The sequence below is a fragment of the Anthonomus grandis genome, chromosome 8 (assembly GCF_022605725.1).
Source record: "Anthonomus grandis grandis chromosome 8, icAntGran1.3, whole genome shotgun sequence".
In the NCBI taxonomy this organism is placed as follows: Eukaryota; Metazoa; Arthropoda; class Insecta; order Coleoptera; family Curculionidae; genus Anthonomus; species Anthonomus grandis.
The window spans coordinates 20,930,549-20,946,566 of NC_065553.1; the positions used below are offsets into that span (position 1 = coordinate 20,930,549).

The 16,018-nt window shown below is 34.3% G+C and overlaps 1 protein-coding gene across 1 annotated transcript in view; it reads left to right on the plus strand.

Annotated features, from left to right (window-relative positions):
• The window catches only part of LOC126739669 (ubiquitin carboxyl-terminal hydrolase 38), a 30,095-nt gene extending 16,594 nt beyond the window's left edge, over positions 1-13,501 (plus strand). The window contains exon 6 of the mRNA XM_050445447.1: positions 818-13,501. Within this exon, the coding sequence (XP_050301404.1) occupies positions 818-1,374 (557 nt within the window). The 3' untranslated portion in view covers positions 1,375-13,501. The remainder of the gene's footprint in view (positions 1-817) is intronic.
• Positions 13,502-16,018: the final 2,517 nt, after the last annotated feature.

The following is a 16,018-nucleotide window of genomic DNA, read 5'->3' on the forward strand; positions in this document are numbered from 1 at the left end:
GATGTTTTACAAAATCTCGGGGCGGAAAGTTTTCGGTGTATCACTCTGTATACCAAAATATAATTACCTAAAAATGTTAAGGATTGTAAAATTCAGATACCTATCTACATTTATAGCTATCTAGACTGGAATACTTTGCGACCGCCTAGTTGTCAAAACTGTTATTGTTTATTATTGAATACCTTTAGAAGTATCTAAAAAGTAAAATACAATGTGCCCAAGATAAGGACGGCCAGTACAGAGATCTCCGTAACCATGAGAGATAGAAAGTTGGTTAAGTGGTAAGAATTTAGCGGCTTTGCGTGCTCAATAATATTAAAATCTAATACAGCCATCTTCAAGAGGAAAAAAGTGGCTATGAGAAAGTGTCATTTGTTTTCAAAAATCTTTTGTAATAAACTCAACAGAAAATATTACTTTTTTTTTTTCGAAAAATCTGTTTTTTTCGGGAACCACTCGGAATTTTTTAGATTTTAAAGCGAAATATTATTGAGTACCCAAAGCCGCTAAATTCTTTCAATTTAACCAACTTTCTATCTATCATGGTTACGGAGATCCCTGTACTGGCCCTCCCTATCTTGGCCACGTTGTATATACCACAATGTAAAATCGACTCTTAATAATGTAATAATTACTCACTCATATACGTATTCATTTTTTGCACTAATAAATAAACGCGACAAATGAAACCATTCAGATCTTTACCGAAAAATGTAACGCCAATTTTGTTACTTTATGGCTATCGACCAATTCTGGTGCGCCTATACCTGCAATAGGAAATGGATTATAAATGTTCATTTTATTCTTTTTCTTATAGACGGTGAGCGAATAACAAAAATAGTAAAATCCCCGACCCACCTAGTGTTAACCTTAAAACACTTCAGGTACGATCCGACGTCCCACGTGCGTACCAAACTGTTACAAAGGGTGAACCTGGACGGGCGCGTGTGCCTCGCCGGTAATTACTACGACTTATACGCGGCCGTAGTGCATTACGGTACCAGCGTGGACTCGGGCCATTACTACACTTTCGCCAAAGACCCGACCGTCGGTTGGTACAAGTTCAACGACAGTGCGGTAACGAAATGCGGCGAGGAGAGTCTACATCTGCTGAAACCGCCGGAAACTCCCTATATCTTATTCTACGCCCGCGAGGATTTGGCAGATGAGCCGAATTTGCCGTGCGAGGGTCTGTCGATGGCATTGAGACGCGTCGTGTCTCAGGATCATGCAGAAAGTGATCTGGGGGCGGTACCGCAGCCGGTCGTAACTCGCGACCGGAATAGACAGAGAAGGAACGATGACGATCCGCCGCCCCCCGGGTGCGGGGGAGGCGGCTTTAATACACCGTCCGGGAATATGTTTGTTTGCTAAGCGGAATAAACAGGCACTGAAGAGTTGAGTATAGTTGATTTGTTTTGTTTTTTTTTTTAACTTTGTTTGGTAGCAAGTAGGTTTGTAAATTATAATTCTAACTTGCTGGAAGTATTTTTATTTTAATGGGTGAAACTCTGAGAATGTACAGGGTTGTTCCTTATACTTAGACAAAGTCTATCTTAGTTGTTATACGAGGTGGAAAAAAAATTTAAAATAAATTTTGTAAAGTTTATCTTAAATCCCATGTTCTAAAATATAAACCAGGGGTATCGCAAAGTTAATAAAAAATACAAAGTTTGTATTTCTAAATTGAACACCTTGTATATTTGAGCCGCCCAATTCCAAAACTCTTTCAATCCATGCATACAAATTTTACACCAGAAGCAAAAAACCTCGGTATACTTTTTATTAAAAAAGAAAAGTGGTTAAAAGTTATTAATTTATACTTTGTTATTTTACTAACTAAATATTTGTTATCAAAAAATAAATTCAAGTAATACTAAAATAGTTATTTGAAAAAATAATACGGATTTGATAAGTTTTGTTTCCGGACTATGGAACTAGAGACTTATGTTACATCATGTGGGTGCTTAATTAAAAGAAAAAAAATTAAAAATAAAAACAAGTAAGAAAGTAATTTTATTTTCTTATAGATACAGGTTTATAAAACTAAAATTCTAAGATCATCCTCTTCCTCCATATATACAATCTCTTCATCTTCTACTTCATCAGAACATTCAATGATATTGTCAATAGCTTTTTTTTATAAAAAGATAAATGAAGCTCTTTTATATTTTTCCAATCTTGACCAAAATGTTTCTGTAACAAGACATCTACATCTTTTTTACTTTGCTGGTTTCTGTTTAAGGAAACTTACAGATTCCCAATAGTAAAGTTAGAAAAGTTTATAAAGAACCGGTGACATCAACAAGCGGCAAAATCCGCGCATCTCGTTATTTTATCGATCGGGTCAGATGACTATGTCGAGGTCTGAAGACAGTGGAGGCGGCACACTTGTTGAAATTATTAATATTTATTTGTACTAGAGTTTAAATAGCCCTAGATTTTTAGTAGGTATAGCTAGCGATATTATAAATGCGTTTGATTTAGTTAATATACCAACTAAGAATGCATATATTTGAATTTCATTGCTCCGAGATTCGTTTAAAAAAATTTAGATAAATTAAAATTATATTTTTTAGCATTGTGATGTGCCCATAAAAAATCTAATAAAAAATAGTTTTACTTACAGGAGGATGCAGTTCGCTAATTATTTTTAAAATAGGACTTCAAATAGGTATTTTTTTATCAAAATACTGGGTTTCCCAACTCAGTATTTTGATAAAAGGTTTTCCACCATAACAAAGCACTGAGCTTTTTATTTTCAACAGTTTTTCAAACAAACTCTTTTCCCCAAAGTCCCTCTCGGGATCTGTATCAAGTCAAGTCAATATCTCATATCAAGTTCTACCATAACATTTTGATCATCGATGGTGTTCATATTTTGACCTATTCGATATATGGCTTCGCAACCCTCAATTTGTTCTTGTGCTGACATTATTAATCCTTGGCTTCTGGGATCCAACAGGCAAGCTGCTAAATGAATAGGTTTTAAAGCGCGTAGTCTTCTATCTTTGAATTTTTGCGTAATTAAACCAGCTTCAGTGGTACGGAATATCAGAGGTTAAAACTGTTCCAAGTTTTTTTCTATTTCTAAAAATGCCAAATGGACTACGTGAATGGTGTTGTAGTCACCTTCTAAATACGTAATCCAATGTACAATTGGTTTCAAAAGACTGCGAAAGTTTTCTAAATCTGACCAAAACTGATCATCTAGTAAAGTTTGTTTATGATTTGTGAAAGTCTTTATGGCATCTTCGTTTATTGCCATTGTTTGTAATATACATTTGTAACGACTAAACTATTTAGACACTCCAAGTAACTTCCCCAGCGCGTTTTCACTGGCAAATGTAAAGAGGATTGTATACTTTTTTCAATGTTTAGTTGTTTAAATTCCGCTGTTAACAACTATGAATTTCTTTGATTTCCACCCAACAATTAAACAATTTTTTAGCCGTTTTACATTGTAAAATGTCGTTAATTATCAAGTGGAGAGTGTGAGCCATACAACCTATCCATATTATGTGAGAGTACTTTTCATTGAGAAGTCTTCCACATTTTAACATATTGGAAGTATTGTCTGAAATAAGCACTAGAAATTTTTCAGGCCCTAGTTTTTCTATAATCTCAACTATTTCGGACAGTAAATATTCAGAAGTATGTCTGTTCCTCTTAGTTTCAACAAAAGAATAAAAATATGGATTGGGTGTATAAAATTTATATGTGTATATATTTTAACAATAAAATTTAAGATCCCTTCATTCCTAACGTTAGACCATCCATCCAATGCTAAATTCAGATTAACGGATGACTATGTTTTTCTCGACTTGTTCTTTAACTAACAAAAATTCTTTCTCTAAAAGAGTTGTCGACAAAACTTTTCTGGTTGGTAGCTTATATGCAGGTCGTAATTTATGAAATAGTTCCTCCCATAATGGATGTTCAAAAAGTGAGAAAGATACACCTGTTGCATAGAGGGCCCTTGCCAATAGTGTGTCAGTTTGTGCCTGAAACAATAAGAGACCAAAATATTAAACATTAGATATTTTAAATCTATAAATCATATCAGACATAAAACCGTTTCGGGACAACCTGTATATATATATATATATATATATATATATATATATATATATATATATTTATATATATAAATATATATATTATAAAAATACCTGTTCTTTAGTATTCATGGTGTCAAAGAATTTTGAAACAGACATGGACATCTTCGCAGACTTAGACTCAAGCATTGCTATTGAAGCGGAACTGGCGCAACTTAAACTGTTACCTTCCTCATTTACTTCAATCATAGGCATATCAAGGTCGATGCTTTCTGGTTCTTGTTCTGAACATTCAACATTAACACTTGCACCAGCTGAAGAATAATTCAATTTGGCCAATCCCACCATTCCCACCGAGTTTGAGTTCGATTTCTCAGACAGTTTATTCTTCAGCATAATAGGGCACTTAATGCATTTCTTAATATGCGTTGTAAATTTGTCGGCATTTTTATTTGTATAAATCTTGCCACAATATTTACATTCGTACACAGTCTTATTCTTGCACCTTTTTTTTTAAAAAAAACTTCTAAATATCACTTTTTGGCTTCATAATTAACCCTTATTATATTTTTCTACACAAATTTACCGCACTAGAGCGAATCCCGATCCGAAACCAATCTATTTCGGGGATGACGACGGCGATTGAGTGCAACGAGTCGTCGCCGACGGCGCACGTCCGCGATCCGCGACACGATTCCTGTCGATTGGGCCGATATAATCACGATTCACGCTCACACCACGCGAATGCACAAATAAAATGTGGGCAAGATTGCCAATAATATTCCCAGAATTGTGGTAACATTCCCATCAGCATACTTGGGTAAAATGACATAAGAAACTTACATAGGTACATAAGGTCATTACAAGTTAAAACTAACATAGTTTACATACCTATTGTTTGCTTCTTTTAGAAATACCAGCACACTCACAATGTGCCCATTTCGAGCACGATTGACATCTAGCCCATGTTTCCTTGGACTATATTGTAACAGTACAAACTGTTACAATATAGGCAGGGTGGATCATCTTCGTCGTCTTCATCTTGAAACAGCTCTTCATTATCAGAGTTTTCGTCTATTGGGACAAAGTGTTTGGATGCTACTATGGCAGCCTTACGTGTTATGCGGTTTTTACTTTCTTTGGCAACTTCTTTGATTTGAATAACTTCTTTTAAACTTTCAGGGCTTTCAACTAAATGAGTTAATTTTTTTTTGGTTCGTTTCGCGGCTTTTCGAAATTCAGCAGCTTGTTTTTCCGCTTCGCTAGCTTTAAGTTCCTCTAATATTGGGGTACTCGTAAGCACTTTGGTTCCTTCTGCCTTCCGCTTTTTTGGGTTTGCTTGTATCCCAGATGAACTTGGAAGAGGGGAAATGTCTTGTGGGCGAATAACTGAAATATTGTTTATATTCAATGAATGGTTAGGCACTTGAGTATCACCATCTTAATATCTATCTGTGACCATTGCAGGGTTAAACAGATAATCAGGAAATATATCTGGGTTTAGCGGCCATATTCCTGTTTTCATAAACCCACTAACAGCATTTTGATTTGTAGCTGCTTTTCCATATGCTGCAGCAAATAACCCGCCAATCTGATATGAAGAAACAGTTCCTGCTGCCTGGATGACATTTTAGCCATTTTGTAACTTCTTGATCATAAAATATTTTTAATGGCCCAAAAAAGCACACATCTAAAGGTTGCAGCCGGTGGGTGCAATGAGGTGGGAAACATATCATTTCTATTCCATTTTCTTTAGCAAATCTTGTAACATCTAGAGTTTTATGGCTAGCATGACCATCAACCAGAAGTAACACTTTATTTGCCTTTGAAGGATTAGAATATTCTCTAAAATGTTACATCCATTTTAGAAAAATCTCGCCCGTCATCCAGCCTGTCTCCTGAGCTAGTCCCAATGTACCTAAGGGAGCCTCGTCGGTCAGTTCCTTTTTCTAGTTTTTTCTGGGAAAAATTAATGATGAGGGAATATAGGCTCCTGCTGCGCTCATGCAAACCACAGCTGTAATATGCTGCCCCCTTTCAGCACTTGAAATTAAGCCAACTTGTTTTCGACCTTTGGTAGCAAGTATTCGGCTAGGTTTTTGGACAGTAAACAGGCCAGATTCGTCTACATTCCAAATGCGCGTGGGGTTGATATGCTCTTTTTCAATTGTCTCTTAAAAAGTTCTAAAAAAATTAGCAATTTGCAGTTTATTGAAGGATTGTGCTCTAGCGTCCGAAGTAGCTTCAGGCTTTCTAAGAGATATATCGGGGTTTCTGGACCTAAATCCATGTAGCCAATCCCAACCAGCCATTTTAGTAATTGAGTTGAACCTGTGTGCAATTCCATTTCTTTCTGCCAGTTGATACGCCAAGGAACGAACTTCATCGCATGATAAACCAAATAAACAAGATTCCAATAATTTAATATGTTGAACTAGGTCCCTCTCCAACTCTACGGAAAACGTGGTTTCGTATCGGCCTAGACCCTTATCAGTAGCTTTGACTCTTTTATTTTTGTCCGATGCTCGTCTTCTTAGCGTAGCCTGGGGTACGCCAAATGTTTTTAAAGCTTTGAACCAGCCCATTTATCCATTTTGTACTGCCGCAATAGCTCTTTGCATCTGTAACGGATCCCAAGACTGACGCGTGGTTTTTCTTGAGTAATTTCCAACCATTCTAAAAAAAATAAGAAGAAACAATTCATTTTGAGAAACTGTAAAAAAATAAGGGCAAAATGACATACTATGTCATTTTAGCTATATAGGTCCTATGTCATTTTACCCAACTTGCACCACAAACACATGTTCATTTATAAAAATGTTATTTATCAAAAAAAATTTTAAAATGTTGTTATTTTACCAATAAAGAAGATTAATACATACCTGTAATTAGGTTAGAGCGTAAAAAATTAAACTTTAAATACTTTAGTTAAATCTTCTGTTTTAAAACACAAACATTTTGTAGACTTGAAAAAATACAAAGCACGCCCTATGAACGTTAACGCCAAACTAATCTCGATATTTTTAATACGCGTAATATAAAGACATGCCGAGACACTGTTGACATAAAGTTATTCCGAAAAATACTTTTGCCAAGTTGGAGATTTTGTACCTATGTTGTTTTACCCTAGTATGTCATTTTAGGCCCGCCTCCCCTATTTATTTTATTATTAACGATTAACGCCATAGTAACGTGGATTTAGTTAAAAAAATATTTTTTATTATTTTTTTTCTAAAATGTAAATATTTGGAGAACAGCTAAACCAAACGTTAACATGTCATATATTTTTGAAAAAAAAATCTTTCATTTAATACACAAATATACAAGATATTTTCTTTAAAAAATACAAACTTTGTATTTTTTATTATTACTAGGGGTATCGCAAAGTTACTTAAGGTACAACTTTTATAGTTAAAGCTTATTTCCATTCCGTATAATAACCGAGCTACGCTCTGTCTAAATGTAAAGAACCGCACTCTACAGTTTTAAAACAAGTTGAAAATTACTAGTTTATCGCTCTGTTCTTGCCGAGTCATTTTACAGTATAAGTCTTACCAGTAATAAGTAACCATTTTTTATAAATTTGAACAAAAATGGATTATACTTCTAGAATTTATTTTAACAAAAACATCTGTATCTGTGAAAAGACTGCTAGAAAGGTTCGTATTTTATTTATTTATTTTTGCATGGCTCAACAATTCATATTAACAATATTTCTTTATACAGGGGAATCATAATTTAGGTTTGGTACATACATGCTGTTTTAAATTCGACCCTCAACATGAGGATCTCGGCATATATAAGAGATACGAAGATAATTGATTAAATTAGGGCAAAGGTGAGAATTTTTAAGCTTAATAATATGCCGTTTAAAAAAAATAAAATTCCGAATCGTTCCGAAGATATTCGAAAAAATACGAAATTTTGAAAAATGGCGTTTTCTCTTTTGCCAACCATCATCAACTTTGTTTTTCCTTATAGGCGCAATATTTAATTTTTGCATTTTTAAAATCCTTGCAAAATTTCCTTGTTAATTTTTACTTTTAAAAACCTGAATTTTTGAAAAAAAAATAAATTTGTTGCAATAGGATGTGCATAAAATGACAAGACAAGTTTAAACTGTCAATAAATGTTACAAGTTATAAATACAAGATAGAAAGAAATACTAGCAATGCAATTCCGTAATTAGGTACACACATTACTTCAGGGTTACACCATTAGTATTTTCGAAACACCTGTAAATATTAAAAGAAAAAACTAAATTAATCTATTTACTCAAAAAACAACTTGATGATTTTTTAGTGTTATCCTTGCCGAGCACTATTTTCAATCGACCTGCCAAACCTTTTTGTAAGATAATTTAAAATTTGTCGTGTATTGTGTGGGAGACCATCATGATGAAACCAAACTTTATAGTAATTTTCTAAAGGAATCATGTTATCCAAATAGTCTTTAAAATCCGATCTTAAAAACTGGTAATAAGAATCTCCTTTAAAAGATCCATTAATCCAAAATTCAATTTTTATAAATAGTTGCCCAAACATTTAGGCTAAATCGCACTTGTATCTGAATTTTATTTATCCTTTTAGTCATTTTTATTAATTTTCCGTGAATTTGAAATTTTGTTGAAGGTTGAGTTTTCGGAATCAATTTTCATAATTTACAGGCATTTGTAGTAATTTTTTGTTTTTTAAGATTTCTTTATAATAACATCAAATTCATATTTTATTTTATTTTTGAAAATTACGTTAAATGCCTGGAATACAGAAAATTACTCAAAATTACTAAAAAATATAAAAAAATTATTGAATTCTCTGGAAGGCATAAAAATGTCCATCGCCAAATGTCTGAAATAAAATAGAAATGTTAATATAGAAATGTCTAGAGGTCATAAAAAATCACTCCAAGCATCTGGAAAATAGAAAAACTGACCCTAAAACCCTGAAATAAAACAAAACTTTATTTTAAATGCCTAGAATAATTAAAAAATTACTTGTTAAACCTGGAAAGCTTATCAAAAAAGTCTAAAAACATGGAAATTTCTCGAATTAAAAACGCCAATAATTTACCCTGAAAGCCTAAAATTAAATAAAAAATTATTTCAAATGCCTGAAATAATATAAGTAAAGTGTAATGTAAGAGTCGGAAAATCCAGAAAAAAGTTAAAATTTATTTTAAAAATTCTGATATTAAAAACTGAAAAGAATAACTTACTTTAACCCTTATTATCCTGAATTTCCTTTTTTTGATTAAAAATGTTTTTTTTTGGTATTATTTTGTTTAAATGGATTTTGTGAATATATTTGTGTAATTATTTAACCCAAAAAATCCGCCATTTTTTATTTATAGGGAGTTACATATATGTAACGCTAGGACAATATGGGTACAAAAAAATTACCTTTAATTGACTTAAAATATTTATTTGGAACGAAAAAGTTTATAAACTCTGTTAAAAATAAAAGAAAAACATAAAGCTTACGTTGTATGGAATTTCATATTACAATCTATACATAAACCCAATTCACATTTTGAGCACATGATTCTCACACTTGAAGAGCACAGCGTCTTCGTTTATTGTTAGGAATATAAACCAGCTAGTGATCCAGACGATCATGTCTAAGTTGATCAGACACTCTGTTTGATGTTGTACTTAGAAACTTAAAAACTAGATTTGGGTCGACCCGCTCTCTTTGATTCGGTACCGTATTTTCTAATATAGGTCGTAGCAATATCTCTGCGAAAATCGAGCTGTACACAATTTTTTCCAGCTTTCTTGTATAGATACCAAGCATTTTCTATGGAAACATCAAGCATCCATGTGAATAATGACCACCACCATTTTTTTAGACCTTATGCCAATGCAGTATCTGGAAACATTCTGATCCATCAAGTCTGTTCCACCCATCGATTTGCTGTATTTAGCAACCAATGGACAACAACTGAACACTCTTTTTGTCATTTCTGGAAAACCGCTTTACGTGAGTAATGGGTTCCATTCCAAAACTTGTGGACGCCATTGTCACAACATTGTTATCCGACCAACGAATAAACATAACTCCACTATTGCGATCAAGAACCGATTCAGAATCACCCCGATTAGCGTTTTTATGAAAATTCGCTTTTGTAGATAACGGTATATCTTTAGATAGCCGGTTGTCTCTTATGGTTCCCGTACACCAAACATTTTTTTCTCGCATATGTTCCAGGAGATTATTGTAAATAAATTATCAGTGTATAGTTTGTAAGGCAAGTTTTTTTTTCTGGTAGAAACTGTCGTAACATATGAAGCAGCGGAGCCGTGCACTTACCATATAATTTTTCATCGCGCTCAGTAGTCTTAGGATTTTTGCCTTGATAAATGTCAAAATTGACATTTGGTCCCCCCCGATTGGTGTTCAAGGACCACATTTTAAAACCGAATCGAATGGGTTTTCCAGGTATAAACTGCTTGCATCCGTGCTTGCCAAAGTATTTCACCATAGATTCATCATAATCTAGATCTTCTTCAGGCACAAAATATTTTAAAAATCTGGACTGTAGTTGATCCACAAGTAGACGGATTTTCCACGCCTTATCTTTTTCATTCAGCTTATTGTTGTCGGCAAAATGTAAGAACTGCATGATTTGTTCAAATCGATTTCGTCTCATTCCGTTTTTCACGACTGGATTTGCCATATCTGGCTGAGAATCCCAGAAATAGCGTTTTCCCGGCTTAGGATCATATCCACTTAAAATCATTATACCGATAAAGCATTTCAATTCATCCATAGTGATATTAGGATCTGGGCAGTTTTTAAACATTGCATACTTGCGTGTTTCTTCTAGTATATAGACTAAGAAGGTCTCATCCCAAAATATTTCAAATACTTCAGTAGGGGTCATATTTTCAAAAGTTGAAAAATCGTAAGGTGGAAACGTATTTTCACTAGCAATAAGATCGCCCTTCAACCAAGAATAGGTTCTTTCAGGGAAAAAGTCTTCGCACGACAATCTTTCATTTTCTTCTGCATCACAATTTAGCACTTGTTCTTCTTCTGTTGTCACAGTCGCCGGGTTATCTTCTTTTTCAGGATGGCTTGAATGGTTTTTCAGAAGAACTTCAACTTCAGTGCGTAGCTGTCTACCAGACAAGTGGTCTAAATCTCCCTCCTCGTCCTCGTTACCCGATTCTTCATCCGTAAGCACATTTACCTCAGGAGGTTCTGTATAAATAGCATCAATATCATCTTCGTATGCGATTTGTAAGGCTTGTTTAAGAGTTAATCCACCACTAAAACAAAATTTATATTAAAATTATTTAATAAAACCATGATATAATAAGCAAACATATCACTTGAAAAAAAAAGTAAATATTTATTTTCTCAGTAGTGTATTATCCTAGCGTTACATATATGTAACGATGAGAAATAAACACCTGTCCAATCCAAATTTAGGAAAATATCGAATTTATACTCTATTATTCTATACTAATCAACATTATTTAATTAAAAATTATTATTTATTTTATAAAAAAACATGATTGCGCTAATATTATCAAGTTACAGGAATAATTATAATACTTATACTAGTCGAACGTCCATTTTTCGGCGATTTTTGAAAACACGGTTACGGAAACATGCACACAAAGCGACAAAACAAATTAATATGACCGACGTAAGTGAAATACATAAAGAAATATATTATTCCTACTGATAACTAGCGCTATCTATGAAAGAATAGCAAAAGTAACCAAACAGCGTACTTAGAAAACGTGGTTAAAAGCGTTACATCGTTGATTGAAAAGGGAATCGCCTCTTCAATCAACGGTTACATATATCTAACGCTAGGATAATATGTGTTAGAACCTTAAAATTAAAAGGCAAATTTTTTGAAAGGCAATTCATTGAAATTGTGGGGGATTATTTTGACTACCAATGTGTTTATAATTTCTATTAAAAATATCCCAGTTTGTAAATGAACTTTCATCGGTTCATATCACATTCTCAAGAAAATTGGGGTAATCAGTAATTTTTTGCACCAGTTACAAAGAAAAACGCACGTCTTTCAGTATCACCAGGATGCAATTTTTGAGCTAAATTAATTTTAAATGGCTGATTTCCACTTTTTTTAAGTCGTCTTCAAACACTTCAAATTCAAAATACTTTATTTGCCTAAAAAAAGAAAAACAATTCTAACTAAAAGCTAATTGCAGCAGAATCACACGGTTTTCTTTAGACAAAAGGATGGTATCGCGATTTTTAAAACCGTTGACTGTATGTATGCCAACAAGTGCCAAACAAGTGATACAACTCTACTACTACTACTAATATTTAACATTTAAGAAACTTAACAGAACGAAAGGCTGAAAAAATATCTGGTAAAAAAAATTGTATTTATAAAGAGAAAGAAACAAAATAAAAAGTCACATTTATGGTGCGCAAAAGGTCGAAAGTGGCTCGGTGGTACCCCAACAGACAAAGGAGGACTGATCCGCGAGATCCGAGAGAGCCTTCAGGAACTTCAGAGGTTCTATTGTGATTCTAGCAAAAACTCTTTTATATAAGGAAAATTTAAAAAAAAATTTTTTTTTACATATTTTTAGTATTTATTGAGAGATTATTCCATAACATTGTGGCATTATATAGAAAAGACTTCTGACATCACTGTATGATACAGAGATGATTTTTTTTTTGTATTCTTATATAAAAGTATCTTGTGCTAATGAGCATCATACCTAATGGCATTTAGTGAACCCAAAGGTGACAACGGATAAATTAAAAAGTCCAGGGTCCTATTTAAAAAAAAACAATATTAGTTAATGATGGTATCTGAATGCGTCATTAAGTTTTTTTTCGAATATATTCGGAAATATTGGACAATTTTTTTAATGGATTTTAATAAGCATCACAATTCGCAAGTTTTAAGTCACTATCGAATTTAGGATATATGAGTCAAAAAAATTACTCATGTATATCGTTGTTTTTCGAATATAATCTGGGAGAGTGACAGACAATTCAATAGGTCAAAAAATATAGCATTAATGTATACCTACACATAAAATTTCATTTGATTTTGCTTAAAAAGAAAGGATATGTTATAGTCGCTATTCTTGGCACCCTCCAGCTTGAATCACCTTGTATGGTTTCCCCAAGCAGATACTACTTAATTATTGTTTTTTTTACCATTGTTATGTGTGATGGTTTATTATTAAGAATATTTGGTTGTTAAAAAAGTTGGAATTGAAAGATCATTTTATATAGACGGTATTGGCATTAAAATGTGATAGTTTGAAACAAGATTTTTGTAAATATATACTTTACTATGAAATAGGTCCAGTGTAAATATTCATATCGAAAAATAAATAAAACGATCAAAATATAATACTGTGTAGTTAGCTTTTAAGTTTTAATTAATAATGTAAGTTGAATTAAAAAAATTCACTTTAAATAAAAATATTCTAGATATGCGATTTTGTTTATTATTTCTTTGTAAAAGAGCTTATTTCTTACCCGAAGTATTAAAAAATCCGTACTCTTGGCAACGTCACTTCAAGCAAATTATTTGGAAGACGGGGAGTGCAGAACATACAGGGGCAAAAAAATTATCTATGATCAGAAAAATGGTAAACTTGGCAGCATTGCTTATAGCGATTTTTTTAAAATTATTAATTGAAAGAACGGATTATTTCAATGTTTCAATTTGGACCACTGGTATATAAACTAATCCCGCCGCTCATGATCATTAAAACCTTAGGATGCAACATTTGACAATACAGCGGTGCAGTGTGCTGTCTACAAGCCTCCTGCTGGTTCCTATACTTTTCAACTATCATTTTATCGAATTTGAAACATAACCTTAAACTTTCATATTGATATAAATGACATTTGACAAAAGACGGTGAAAATGGCGGACAAAAAGAACAAATAGAACAAACAAACACGAGAAGACAAAGAACAAAGACGTCATCAGCTTGGTACAAATTTTTGAGTAAAATGCCACCAAAACTTACTGCGGTTTAATGTGCTATCTACAAATTCTCCTCTCCTAGTTTCAAAAGACCAATCGTTCCTACACTTTTAAACTGTCATCTTATTGAAATTATAACATAACCTGAAAGTGTCCTACGAGTGTAGTGTTACGATACTTTTTAACTGGTGTTTTATCGAATTTATAATATAACCTTAACGTATAGCAACCTACAATGAAAGACGACCAAAACTTCGATCGTAGGTATCGAAGGATAGTAGGATCGTAGATCGAAGGTATTTAAAGTGCAACACCGCGGTCATGTTGGACTTTATCGCTCATTCCCTTGGAAAGAAGTCTGCTTTAGAACCAATAACATCTTAGAATGTGCAAACCAAATTACAGAGACGATCTTGGCAGGAATGGAAGCTTATATCCCTTTTTCTACTAAATGCGGATCAAACAACAAGCAATGGTTCAACCTGAATTGCAAAAAGGCAGTAAACACTAAAATCGCAGCATATCGCAAATGGCGTCAACATCCTTCCATCGAAAATCGGAGGAACTTTTTAGCCTCCAGAAATAGCTGCAAGCGAATTATTGATGAATGCAAGGAGAGACACAACAGGATCAAAAACAAACTACTAAACTGCCCAAATAGAACAAAATCTTTCTGGTCGGTATCGAAAGCCGTTAGTCAAGGATTTGCTAAGTCGGCCTTGCCACCCCTAACAGCAGATGATGGTTCTATCGCGGTAACAGCAAGGGAAAAAGCCAACTTACTGGGTAAACTCTTCGCGTCCAATTCTAATCTGCACTCGCAAGGCAAAACACCGCCATATTTGCCAAGGGTGAATTCATCGATGGGAGAAATTTCGTTTCCCCAACGAATTATAAATAAAATTCTTAAAAGCGTAGACACCAACAAAGCTACTGGACCCGATGGAATTCCAGCCCTAATACTAAAACGTTGTGCAGACGAATTGACTCCTCCCTTATGTAGACTGTTCACGGCATTGTATAAGCAGGGCCAATTTCCAACAAGCTGGAAAACTGTTCGAGTGCATGCTGTACCCAAAAAGGGTAAGAAGACGAATTACCGCCCGATTGCACTAGTTCCAGTAATATTATGGAGATTATGGAGAAAGCAGTCAACCAACAACTACTAAGATATCTGGAATCATCTGGACTAATCAGCGATCATCAATACGGCTTCCGAAAGCTTAGATCCACCGGAGATCTTCTGGCCTACGTCACACACTTGTGGACGGATGCCATGGAGAAGCACGGCGAGTCCCGCTCAGTCGCTCTTGACATTTCCAAAGCATTTGACAGAGTGTGGCATGAGGGACTACTAACCAAGCTCTCCTCAATCGGCATACAAAACTCATTATTGAATTGGATCAAAAGTTTTCTTGAACAACGAACAATCCAAGTAGCCGTCGATGGATACCTCTCCGACAAATTTAACATTAACGCTGGAGTCCCTCAAGGATGCATTCTATCCCACACCCTTTTCTTGGTATATATCAACGATTTGCTAGGAACCACTGTCAATCCAATCTACAGCTTTGCGGACGATAGCACACTTATTCCACATTTAAGTCCGCCAAACCAACGACAACCGCAAGTTCTCAGAATCTTAAGCAGCAACAAGTAGCTTCAACCAACAACGATATTAGAGCAATCTTGGAGTAGAGCGATAACAATTTGGTCAATTTTAGCGCTAAAAAAACGCAGGCTGCAGTATTTACGATGAAGACTAACCTTGGTGGCCCGGAGCTGGTTATGGCAGGGAAAACATTGCCAATGAAATCATCTTTACATCTTCTAGGAGTCGAGGTCAGCAACAGTGTGTCCTGGCATGACCACGTTGCCGAGGTAGCCAGGGCGGCTTCCAAAAAACTCGGAGTGCTTTTCAAAACGAAAAAAATGTATACAGCAGAACAGCTGCTGACTCTTTATAAGGCTCAAATACGCCCTTCCCTCGAGTATTGCTCGCATGTCTGAAGCTC